Genomic DNA, 12,294 nt, shown 5'->3' on the forward strand with positions numbered 1-12,294 from the left:
TCCATAACAGATTGTGAATCTGCTGTGTTCGGACTTTGAGCTGTGGACTCTTGGCTTTTGGAGTTAGCTTGCAAGGTAAGCTTTCGTGTCCTCAGTTTAGCCATGTTGTGGTTCCACCATGTCCCATGGGGATATGGTTTATGCATGCTGTGTACATGCTTTTGGATATTTGATATGTTGATTGAACTTTACATGTAATGGCTTTTAATATGCATGTGTTGTTTCATCTTGACGGGAAGCCTGAGTATGTAGCGCCATACAAGACGGTGTACCGGGGTGAATGCAAGTGGTACTTGCACGGTGTGTAGGTGATAGACGTATACCTGCACTGTCTCTGGCCAGTAGATTAGTATTGACACACATGGCATGATTATCTGCTGCATTGCATTGTTTTTGAAATGATAAATGATAAACTGCTTTTGAACTTATATTGCACATGTAAGTGAGCTTGGGGTGAAAGATCCTTGAGGACTCACTGACTTACTGAGATTTCTAGATTAGAGATCTTACCCCACGTTTGGGGAATGCTTATTTCAGGATCAGGTAGTATGGGTACTGATGCCTCAGGCGGTAGGAGGCCGGAGCTTAGCTGATTATGTTGTTTCTGCTTATATGTTAGCATGACTGGATTTGGATGTTGTTTATGTTTTCCGCTATTTATGATACGTTGTTGTTGAGACTGATGTTGGGCATGTTGCCTTATTTGAGTGAGCATGGGGATTGTTCATGACACTTTCTGTTAGTACTTGTAGTTTGGAGTTGTATAAACTATTAGATGGTCTGATCTACGTTGTTGTAGTTCCGTGACTAGAGCCACACTTATATTATCTATGTTACGAGGTATTTCAGTTAGCTGTTTTATTGCAATTACATACAGGCGATGTTTTATTGATTGATTATTAAGCAAGTTGGTAATGTTAATGGCATCATAATTGAAAAGAAAAAGTAATTCCGTATTTTAATTAAGCGCAACTTAATACGATATTATGATAACATTACCGGATATATACGGGGTGTTACAAGGAGCAATTAAGTTTGAATGAGGACAACCTTAAAGCCATTCCTCCCATCTGCAATGAGCACGAAACTGCACATTATTCAAACCCTCAAGGTTGCAGCATATCAAGGTACTCGGAGGATGGAAGGGCAGTTGCCTATGAAAGAAGCTATAAAGGTTGCTGCATTGACATATAAATGTTAAAGACTTACACTCTGTATTGAAGATATCGTATCATGTATTTCCATTTTGTAGTAACTTCAAGACTTACACGATGTATTTCCATTAGGCTGTGATGTTAAAATTGTACTTATACAACAAAGGATACATTTCAATAAGATTGTTAATTCAAGTTACCATGATCTTTTCTTGCACTATTATGGAAGCTTGTGCAAATTCCGAACGAATGGCAGATATATAATTGTAACAGCCCTATGGTTCATGTGTTCCATATTATTTTTTTAATAAAAAGAGACCAGTACAAACCATTATATTGATTTCTTGTGAAGCTTTGTATAATATTATAAGATTCAATCCGTTTCTTGATTAGGCGAGTCTTTTGTATTTATTTATTCTCTATGTGGTTCATTCAACAATACTAACACAAATGACCAACAAAGTGGTGCAGAGAAAATGGTAAATAATTGTAACACGTGTCACTGCCCTCACCTTCTATTTCATTACCAACCATAATATGTACAATGCAGACATTACAATTAGTAGTGCCGTTGGGTCAATTGAATGTAATTTCAATAAGTTTTAAGAAAATAAAGGGTTATTTCTTTGGGGGTTATTTTGTAATTTTATTAAAAAAAATTATCATTATTTTATCTTCAATCAAACACATATTCAGGAATTTCACTGAATTTTACTGGTAAAATTTTGTCCAACCAAACAACATTTTTAAAAATTTCCTATATAACTCACTTTCCCTTCAAATCCCTAGTAATTATATTTTCCTAGTAAAACAAAAATTTCTCCTAAATCAAACCTCGCCTTAAATATTTTTAATCTCCATTTCAAGGAAACTCCGGTCTTAGAATCGTACAAGCAAGCAACTAGGAAATAACAATAATAGGCACGTGCGTGTAATGATCTCAAATTCTCAGCCAGAAAAAATGGAAAGTAATAATTAAATAAATAACATCCTCAAACTCAAAAAAAACAAAGACAATGGCTATCCGAGCAAGCGGCGAGTCCCATGAATTATCAAACCCGGTCCATCATGTTTTTCATATCTTACTCAATCTTTTGTGCCTGTAATTAACTCTACCTCGTTCCCTTCTCTCTCTCCAATGGCGGATACCTCTGCATTTTGCTTCTCTACATTGAGATTCTCTTGTGTTCCATCCATTTCTTTTTCTTTTTCAAGGGCTTCCCCTCTCTTCCAATTCAACTCTGTCCCTTTCTCACCTTCACCTTCTACCCCTCAAACTCGTCTTCTTCATTTCGTTCCCAAAGCCAATCACCCCGGCAACCCTTTCGGTGACGATTCTTTCGGTTTTTTCCCTTGGTCCGATGATGACAGCGGTACGCTCTTTTTTTTTTTTTTTTAATCTGAATTTCGAATTCTGTTTTTTTATTTTATTTTTTGGTTTCTGTTTTTCATGGTGCTATTCGTGCAACAGATGATATTGAAATTCGGGTTCCTTTATCGAATATGTGTACTCTTTATGAGAAAAATTTAGCTCAAAATCTGGCAATTAGTTTCTATTTGGTTGAAATGGTGGAAATGGGGCTTCTTTCGTTGCCCTTTCTTTCTTTTTAATGTTTGTATGTCTTTTAAATTCTGTTTATTGGCTTAAAATAACTTTCAGGTATCATGGCAATGCAGTTAAGGATTTACAGCTTTAATTAAGTTGGATTTGTTGAAGTAGAAGCCTGTAGAGGATTTTTATGTTTAGATTAGAGATTTTGTGAGTATGGATTCAATGCTTTTATAATTCAAAGCATATCCTATCTTCCTTGATCAACAGTTGAAATGATTTTATCTGTGTTCTGGAGCAAATATTGATTTGATTAATATGGATATTTAGAAATGATCTAAGCCTTCATGTATAGGAGATTTAGTCAGCTCTTACTGTTTTATCAAAAAAAAAAATATATATATATACACACACACACACACCCACACACACACACACATATATATATATATATATTCTGAGGTAATTTTGTTTTTGTTTGTGACTTCTTAGAAATTCAATGGCATCCCGAAGAGAGAATTACATTGTTCACTGCTGATGGACTGATCCAGATTGGAGGCTCCATGGTTCCTCGCCGTGTCAGCTCTTCAGATGTATGATTTTATCATACAATTTTTTCATATTGCTTCCAGTTTAAAAATTAACAATATAAACGTACAGGGGACCGTACTTGCGTCAGTGATCATTTCTTAGTTGGTTCTGTATGTGTATTTTTTGGTACATTGCAACACTTATCTTTTGTCAAGAGTCTACCATCCCAAAATGATGACTTATTAGGAGAAGATCCAAATATGATTTTCATTGATATCTTTAATGCATCTTTTCAAATTTCACACAAAGCCCTTTAGCGTTTAACCCAACAAAGAACATGTCCACCCAAAACCTATGTTGAAATTTTAATTCCATTAGAAGAAGGGGAAGACCACTATATTGAAGAGGCTTTGATACTATGTCAAGAAATCAACTACCTTAAAAAGCTTAAGATATTATAGATGAAGGTCTATGAACGTTTGTATAGCTCTATAAGTATTTCCAACACACTTCTCATCATGATAATAAGGTTTTCATTCTGTACTTGCTCCTTATGGTTTATGGCATGTTGTAACTTAGAGTTAGACTCTTTGCCATTTTACCCCTCATGTTAAAAAGTATCTTGGTCTTTCATGTAGATTACTTGGCATCCTAGAATCAGCTTTTAAGGGCCAAGACACAATATGCACTTTTTTTGGACCTTTCTCATTTTTGAGCCATGCTTCCTCTTGTTCACAATCCATTTCAATGTCAGATATTCTTTTAGATTGGCTAAGCAGGTATTTATGCTTCACAGAAGAAACAAGGGAAATTCAAAACTGCTCAAAAACTTCAACGGTTTCAAGAGAGTGATTACATGGACCCCAATCAAGGCCTTTGTCTGGGTGCTCTCTTTGATATTGCAGCAACTAATGTAAGTACTCATTCTTTTGACTAAACCTCCTCTATGAGCTATCCTCTTTGTCTGGGTGCCATTTTATAAATATGAAATGTCCTCTTTCTAGGGACTTGATATGGGCAGAAGACTTTGTATTTTTGGTTTCTGCCGTTCCATTGAGATGCTTAGTGATGTGGTGGAAGACACTGTCTTAGAGCATGGTGGGGAGGTAGGTCATACTACGTAGTACTCATTTTTCTTTTATCAACAAAACTACTGTGTTCTGGTTCTTACTATATGTTGAAGAAAGTTTAGTCGCAATTGCAAACCGTTGTTAAAATTTCATGAGATATTCTGCTTATTAAACTGCCTTGTCCATAGGATAATCTTTAAAGAGTAATGCTGCAGACACAAATCAAAAATTGGGGATAAAAAACTCTCACCTTTCATACCATGATTAGATTTACCACTAGGTCTTTGCAGGGTCGCATCAATACATAAAGCAGCCAACGGCTCTGCACACTGGTTGTCTTTTATTGTTTCTCCAACAAATTTTCTACCTAGCATGTCTGATCTTTAAATGTACCAGTTCTTTTCCGTTCAACTTTCAATTCTTAGTATATTGTTGAAGTGAAAGAATAAGTTACACGATTATTGAAGTTTGAATTGGAAAACTGATAGAACCCTTCCAAGTCCAAACAATTCAACTCACAATAACACAGAAATTGCGAAATAAATGCTGGAATCTTGTATTTCACTGACAGAAAATTACAAGATATGGTTCAGGCTTGAAAGAAACAGAATTAGAATGATGAAAGAGTCTACAATTACTTGTGAAACTGTAACGCAGAAAAGAGAAAATTACAGTAAAAAGATAGTGTAGTGCAATTAGAGAGGCTCTAAGTCCAAGCAATATCCAAGATGATTCTCATGCTCCCATCCATCCACTAGTTATATAGCTTTTCCCTCCATTTCTTCCTACCCGTTTTCTGTTTTAGTCACACCTAACAACTCATTTGCTGACTCATCCAAATTGATTTCCCTAAGTGCCCTTAAAGGTAGTATCGTATCAAACCATTCACTTACCAATGAACAATCATTAACTGGATTTAGACTAGTGGTTTATCAAAGAAAATTGTATTATGCCCATTTTACCTTGGTTCACTTACTTATATTAATAGTTAACTGAATTTCTTATGGGTAATGGCATATCTAAAAAATCCAAGAAGCTAGTTCGGTTGGATGGTACCAGCTATTAAAGGGGTCATGATTGGTGAAATACATAGACGTGGAAACATTCACTTAGCAATTTTTCCTTTTATGTGTCACAATAATTAGATTTTTTTCTGATATCATGTGTCAACTCAAATTCTCTGAACATTAGAGCCAATGTTATACGGCAGGTTATTGCCGCAGAGAAGGCAAGCAAAGGTGATTTGCATGAAAAGCTAACCATGACTGTTGCAGTGCCATTACTATGGGGTGTTCCTCCAGCTTCTGAGACGCTTCACCTAGCTGTTAAAAGTGGCGGAGGAATTGTAGAAAAGGTCTATTGGCAATGGGACTTTCTGTAAATACATATTGTACATCTCCTAACCATTCTTTGTGCAACTCTGTACATAAAATTGGAGCTTTGTATGTACAAAAAAAAAATAAATAAATATTGTCACTCTATCTCTTTACGTGTACAAAAAATTGTTGTCAAGTTAATATCCAATTTTCTGTTATTTCGATCACAAATAAACTGTTAGTTCTGGCATTCTCAACCTTGAAATTTGACGCTTAAATATGGTTTGAACTTATCTGCCCATAAGTGAAAAGTCAATTGGGTTTGAAGAGCATACAATACCAGGGTATAGTCAATAACCTATTCAAATGGATTAGGGAACTAGACGCACTGTTGGTTTATGATGTGAGATTTTGATTTTCTTTTTTCCGGTATTATTATAATATTTTTTGTGAAGGGGATTGATTATGCTTTTGCTTTGCGAGGTTAGTGTTTGCCTTTTTTTTTTTGGTAGATACATGGGGCATAGCCCCACAAAGAAAACAAAAGACAGAAAACCAGAAACTAGACCAACTAAAGAAGTAAACCAAAACAGAACAGGAAATAAAGTGAAGATTAAACAGACTTCAGCAGCATCTTGAAACTGAATAGACCAGTCCAGGATCAAGCAAATCCGCAGCAAGAAGATTGAGGAGCTCTCCATGAGGGGATGGAATTGTGGATCGACCAAAAGAATTCTCCAAAGCTTTCTTTGCAATCCAATCTGCACAACAATTGAGACTAACCAATCTCTATTAAGAACAACTCGAATCTTAGCCACCAAGGGAGGCTTTCGAGTTTCATTACCAGATTTGGTAAGAAAGCTTAAAGCTTGAACAGAATTTGATTCTACAATGATACTCTTCCAACCATAGCTCCAAGCAAATTCCAAACCATGGAATAAGGCCCAGAGTTCAGCTTGCAAAGAGGAACAGAAACTGATAAATGCAGAAAAACCACTTAACCAATCTCCATTCCAGTCTCTTAAGAGGCCACCACAAGCCGCTCCATCATTTGTTGCTGCATTGTCGACATTCGACTTAAGAAAACCTGGAGCTGGAACTGACCAAACCTGACTAGGAAGAACAGGAAGGTCTTTTGGAACAGGTTGCAGAATTCGTTTGCTTTTACATCAACTAATTTCGTCAATTAAAACAGCAAGCACACTAGAAGGATCAGTTGGACGATTTGCAGTCACATCATGCAGCTCTTTGTTTCTCCAAATCCACAAGTAATTGCAGGCTGTGAAGAAATAATCTCTCCAGTCTTTACCAAATTTAAGCTTCTGGTTCAAATTAATAAGAATCCATTCTTTAAAAGAGCTTGAACTCAGGAAGCCTATCAGCAATGGTTGGAGGAGAGGATTTAACCAAACATTCTTTGCTTTAGGACAGTCCCTAAAAGCATGAAGACAGGTCTCCACTTCATTAGGACACGAAAAACAGCTATTAGGTAAATCACCCCATCTGCTTATATATTCTTTGGTGAGCATCCTTTCATGGAGCATCTTCCACATTAGCAACTTGACCCTTTCTTTTCCTTTCCAGCTCCATATTCGATCCCAACTGCTATTGCTTAAGCTTTGTATAGGATAGGACAGATTCCTGTAGGCAGATTTAACAATGGACTGACCTGGTGACCTATTTTTCCAACTCAGCAAATCCTCACCTGCTTCCCCATCCGGAGAAGGAATGGCCAAAATCTAGTTCACTATGCACCCATCAAAATGATTAAGGAGGAACTGTATGTTCCATCCTTCTCCATCTAGGAAGGAGCTGGGATTTATCTTTAGAGTAGTAGCCTCATCTGTGGGGGAAACAATTGCAAGAGAAATTAGATCAGAATTGTGGCCTATCTAATTGTCCTTCCAGAATTCAATTTTCTTCCCATCTCCAATATGCCAAGAGATATTGCTTAGCATATCAGGCCAGATTTTACATAAGCTCTTCCACAAGTGAGAGTCATAAGCTTTGCTAGATACTTCCTTCAAAAGATTTTTGCTTCTGCCATATTTGCCAACTAACACTATAGCCTAAAGTTGATCCGGAGATTGGATTAAAGACCAGGCACACTTCTGCAAAAAAAGCTTCATTTTGCTTTCTTAGATCAATAATACCCAAGCCTCCTTGATTTTTTGGTTGCTTGAGCTTCTCCCAGCTGACCGCATGGTTCCTTCTCTGGATATCTGAGTCACCCCATATGAAGCTTCTTTGGAGTTTTTCAATATCATCACAAATGCCTTTCGGGAGGAGGCTATTCTGCATATTAAACATAGGGATGGCGGAGATAACGGATTTAGCTAGAGTAACTCTCCCTGCCATTGACAAACAGTTCTTTTTTCCAGCCTTGGAGCCTACCATTTACTCTATCCATAATATCCCCATAGTGCTGTTTATTTATTCTCCCATGCTTCATCTTATAACCCAAATATCTGCCAATATTCTTTGTATATGCAAAGCCATTTGTTTCCACAATAGCATTAGCAAGCTCAGGGGAAACATTCTTCGAGAAAAAAATATTAGATTTGAGATAACTAACCTTTTGACCTGACATATCTCCAAAAGTGGCAAGGCATTTCATGATGATTTTGATCTGGTCAATGCTAGCTTCACCAAAGAGCAGTAAGTCATCTGCGAAGAGCAGGTGAGAGATTGGAGGGCCACCTTTACCAGCTGACATAGGCTTCCATTCCTTTCTCTTCATTGAATCCACTATTAGATGGGACAACTTTTCCATACACAGAACAAAGATATACGGGGAAATAGGGTCCCCTTTTCTTAGGCCTCTGCTGGGGGATATTCTACCCGATTTAGCACCATTCCAGAGAATCTCTAATTCAGATGAAGAAATACACTGCATGATGAGGTTCACCAAATAATCTGGGAGGTTGATCTCGATTAACACTTTTTGTATGAAGCTCCAGGACATTCTATTATAGGATTTCTCAAGATTGAACTTTATAGTGAAGAAACCCCTCTTGCCTTTCATTCTGTTCATGGAGTGGACCATCTCCTGAGCAATGACAATATTATCCTGTATTTTCCTATTAGGGACAAAACTGACTTGTTGAGGGGAGATAAGTTTATTCAGAATTGGCTTCAATTTCCCTACTATGATTTTGCTTATTCCTTTATATAAAACTGAGCAGAGGGCTATGGGTCTAAATTGGGATATTTTGTCAGGTTTGGCCAGTTTAGGAATAAGCACTAGGAAAGTTTTGTTGAGATCCTTCACCTCAGTTGGATTCTTCCAAATCTGAGTGACACACTCCAACACTTGGTTTTTCATAAAATCCTAATTTTTCTAAAAGAAAAAGGCAGGAAATCCATCTGGACCAGGGGCGTTCAGACCACTCATGGAGAAAAAAGCTTCCTTTATCATAACCTCCAAAATAGGGTCATTAAACAACTTCATTTTTGTTTCTTCCAAAGCAGGCCAGCTGGCTCTAGTAATGACCCAAGGTCTATTGTGAATCTCCTCTGTAAACAGGTTTTTGAAAAACTTGATAATAAGCTTTTTCAGATTCTCCTCTTCTCTCACAGGGTGACCCTCATCATTTTTCAATTCAAGAATTTTGTTCCTAGCTCTCCTGATGATGGTAGTGGTATGGTAAAATCTAGTATTTCGATCACCATCAGCTAACCAATTACACCTCGCTTTCTGGAACCAAAGAGCTTCTTCTTGATCCATAACCCGGTTCATTTCTCCCTGAAGGGCCCTATCTAACTCAGACTGAACCTGATCCTGCATACTGTTGGTGTTCAGTTAAGTTTCTTGAAGCCTTTTTAGAAGATAATCTTTTCTAACCTGAATGCACCCAAAGACCCTTTTAAAGATTTCAAAGGATTAACCAGAGCTGACAAACTCTGATTAATATTGGTCCGAGGATTCCACATAAATCTAAGAAAGTGGGGAAAAGATGAGTGCTCTTGCCAAGCTGCTAGGAACCTGAAAGGCCTCTCCTTCCAAGACATCCTATTTGGGATTAGTGAGAGAAGGAGTGGATTGTGGTCAGAATTGAGCCGAGGTAAGGATCTCACACTAGCTTCTTCATAAGCAACTCTCCAGTCTGCATTTACACAAATTCTGTCAAGCCTTTTGAAAACCCTATCCAAATGCATCCACTTAGGGCCCTCCAAGTAAAATTCAAACCTCTACATCCTAGGTCTATGATGTTATAATCATTTAAGAATGACGAGAATTTCTGACATCTCGCAAGGTTGACAGGGGCACCACCTTTTTTCTCACAAACCGAAGCTATTTCATTGAAATCACCCATCAAAGCCCAAGGACCGACTACATTATCACTGATTCTCTTGATATTTATCCACAGATCCTCTCTAACTTCCTCTCTAGGATTAGCATAAACCACAGTTAGAAGGAAAGAACTCCCTGTGTTGACATAACAAGACATGTGAATAAATTGACTATTTTTCTCAATGATAGTAATTTTGAAAGAATCTTCCTTCCACAGAATCCAGATTCCTCCAGAGAATCCAACAGCATCTTCTATGGCAAACTGATTGAACCCAAGTTGCTTTATTTTTTTTGGGCAATAACTCCACTGATTCTAGGTTCTAGGATTGCTACCAAGCCAATCCTATATTTCCTTATGAAATTACTAAGGGATGGCTTAAAGGATTTCTTAGCAGCACCCCTGCAATTCCAAACAAGGCAATTCATTGGATAACTGAATCAGGTCCAGAGTTGCAAAGCCCCTGGTCACTTTTTGTCATATGCACTGCATCTGAGCATATATTATCCTTCTCCATATCCATTCCATCAATACTTTCACGATCAGGAGGCTCATCTGGTTTTAATTGGTCTTCGCTACTGGCCTTTGAGACCATCATATCCGAAAGCTGACTCTCCTCAACACACATCTCACAAGTAGCTACTGGGACAACCCTGCCACTTAGATTAGTTGCAGCAATCTTAGAACAAAGATCCTTATCTTCCTCTAAAGGCTTTGTACTGACACCAGAACGGGCAGCTGAGACAGAGGGGTGTTGTCTTTGTTGAACCTATTTTTTCAGTTTACTAGATGAAGGGAGCTCTAGGGGGGTAGAGCTTTTTCCCACTGAAATGGGATCAGAGGCAAAGATAAAAGTGTTTAAATTCTGTAGAGCCTTAGGTTTATAGTTGGGCTTTCCACTTGCCTTTTTTAGATTTAAAGGAGTTTTCCTCGCCTATGTGGAGGAATTGACCTGGGGGGAACTACCCACTTTATTCTCTTTACTCACAAAGCTCTTTGCTCCTACAATAGCTTTAGGAGTAGGGCTCTTCATAGCTGATGGCTTGCTACTATTCTCTGTCTCTTTTTTATACTGGTTATGTTGGTTTTTGTTGGAGATATCAACTCCAAAAGATCTTTCTTCCTTTCCTTCGAATCTTTTAGGTTGTTGGCTCTTTGGGAATTTCTTCCTCTGGACCACCATCCAGGGTCCCACTCCATGATTCGCAGGTGAAGTCTCTTTTTCTATGACCGGTTCATGAGCTTTGTTGTTCTCTGTAGGTTTCACAAAATCTGGGCATTTTTCAGAATTATGCCCATACATGCCGCATTGGAGACAAATCATATAGAGACCTTCATATTCTACCTTAAAGATATCATCCTCCAGAATATATTCCCCCCTCAAAGGTCTAGCTAGATCCAGTTCAACACAAACTCTAGCATACTTCCCTCTATCCCCTAATGAGGTAGTTTTGTCAATCTTCAACACTTTACCAATTGAATTTCCAATTAACTTCAGAACAGAGACAACACAATACTCAAGAGGAATACTTGATAGACGAATCCAGGCTGCTACTCGATGGACAGCTGCTGTGTGAGGATTAAAGAAAGGTTCCCATTTTCTTAAGGCCAGGTAATGTCCCATGAGAATCCAAGGTCCCCCTGATAAGGCCAAATTAAGGTCCTCCAAGCTCGCAAACTTCACAGAGAAAAACTCATTTCCCAAATCGGCTACTGTTATAGAGCCTGATTTCTCCCATAATCTCTCAAGCTTTTTCTTCATGTACATCACTCCAACTTTCTTTCCCAAAAGTTTCACGATAATAGCATTTCTCCATGGATGTTGCAGCCTCTGTTTTGCTTCTCTAGAACACCTGAACCGAACTGATCCATCTGCACCGTAGATAGTCTGAAACCCCAATTCGTTAATAACTCCTAGCTTGGGATCCAAAGGCTCGCTGTTTTCTTCCTCAGTCTCTTCCTGCCAGGCATCATCCTCTCCCATCGAATTTCCTTCTGCTCGGAGAGCTTCCGCGAAAGACTTGGGTTTCCCTGACGGAATTCACTCCATTATGCTTCCTAAGCTCGCTCCTATGTTCGAAGAGTCTGAGAAGAATTCCTCCCCGTTCTTTGACCTTTTGACACTCTTTCGCATACAATCCTTTGTTTCGACTTCAGAAATTAGTGAATCTTTATTGCTGCCATTTAAGACGCTCATCTTGCCCTAACAGAGAAGAAAGTTCGCACGCGCGTGTGTCACATGCAAACCTAACCCATTTTAGTGTTTGCCTTTTACTTTGCTAGTCTTTCATTATGTGGAAGATTCAAATTTTTGTTAGGTCAGAGGGATGGAATTCCATGGAACGCCGTGCAAAACTGATTTTTGGGATTATGTCAATTGAT

The 12,294-nt window shown here is 38.1% G+C and overlaps 2 protein-coding genes across 2 annotated transcripts; one reads left to right on the forward strand and one right to left on the reverse strand.

Annotated features, from left to right (window-relative positions):
* The first annotated feature begins 2,172 nt into the window (after positions 1-2,172).
* Positions 2,173-5,828, forward strand: LOC133301525 (uncharacterized). Its single transcript, XM_061501164.1, has 5 exons — positions 2,173-2,527; positions 3,196-3,296; positions 4,031-4,147; positions 4,239-4,340; positions 5,515-5,828. The coding sequence occupies exons 1-5, from the start codon at positions 2,293-2,295 to the stop codon at positions 5,683-5,685; spliced, it is 726 nt and encodes a 241-aa protein (XP_061357148.1). The 5' UTR covers positions 2,173-2,292; the 3' UTR covers positions 5,686-5,828.
* A 3,132-nt stretch (positions 5,829-8,960) lies between these two features.
* LOC133301519 (uncharacterized) lies at positions 8,961-10,340 on the reverse strand. Its single transcript, XM_061501153.1, has 3 exons — positions 10,280-10,340; positions 9,910-10,049; positions 8,961-9,401 (listed from the first exon to the last, which is right to left on the reverse strand). Exons 1-3 carry the CDS (start codon positions 10,338-10,340, stop codon positions 8,961-8,963), a joined length of 642 nt encoding a protein of 213 aa, XP_061357137.1.
* Positions 10,341-12,294: the final 1,954 nt, after the last annotated feature.

Source organism: Gastrolobium bilobum, unplaced genomic scaffold, assembly GCF_033153095.1.
Source record: "Gastrolobium bilobum isolate Gb01-03AN ecotype WA unplaced genomic scaffold, APGP_CSIRO_Gbil_v1 utg16620, whole genome shotgun sequence".
NCBI lineage: Eukaryota > Viridiplantae > Streptophyta > Magnoliopsida > Fabales > Fabaceae > Gastrolobium > Gastrolobium bilobum.

Excerpts from the sequence above, each read along its gene's own strand:
- LOC133301525 (XM_061501164.1), top strand. The coding sequence starts at position 2,293 with ATGGCGGATACCTCTGCATTTTGCTTCTCTACATTGAGATTCTCTTGT. Across the intron at positions 4,148-4,238 it reads TTGATATTGCAGCAACTAAT|GGACTTGATATGGGCAGAAG; the intron begins GTAAGTACTCAT and ends TCCTCTTTCTAG. Across the intron at positions 4,341-5,514 it reads TCTTAGAGCATGGTGGGGAG|GTTATTGCCGCAGAGAAGGC; the intron begins GTAGGTCATACT and ends GTTATACGGCAG.
- LOC133301519 (XM_061501153.1), bottom strand. The coding sequence starts at position 10,340 with ATGAATTGCCTTGTTTGGAATTGCAGGGGTGCTGCTAAGAAATCCTTT. Across the intron at positions 10,050-10,279 it reads ATCCTTTAAGCCATCCCTTA|GGAGTTCTTTCCTTCTAACT; the intron begins GTAATTTCATAA and ends ATGTCAACACAG. Across the intron at positions 9,402-9,909 it reads ATTTCAATGAAATAGCTTCG|GATCAGGTTCAGTCTGAGTT; the intron begins GTTTGTGAGAAA and ends AACAGTATGCAG.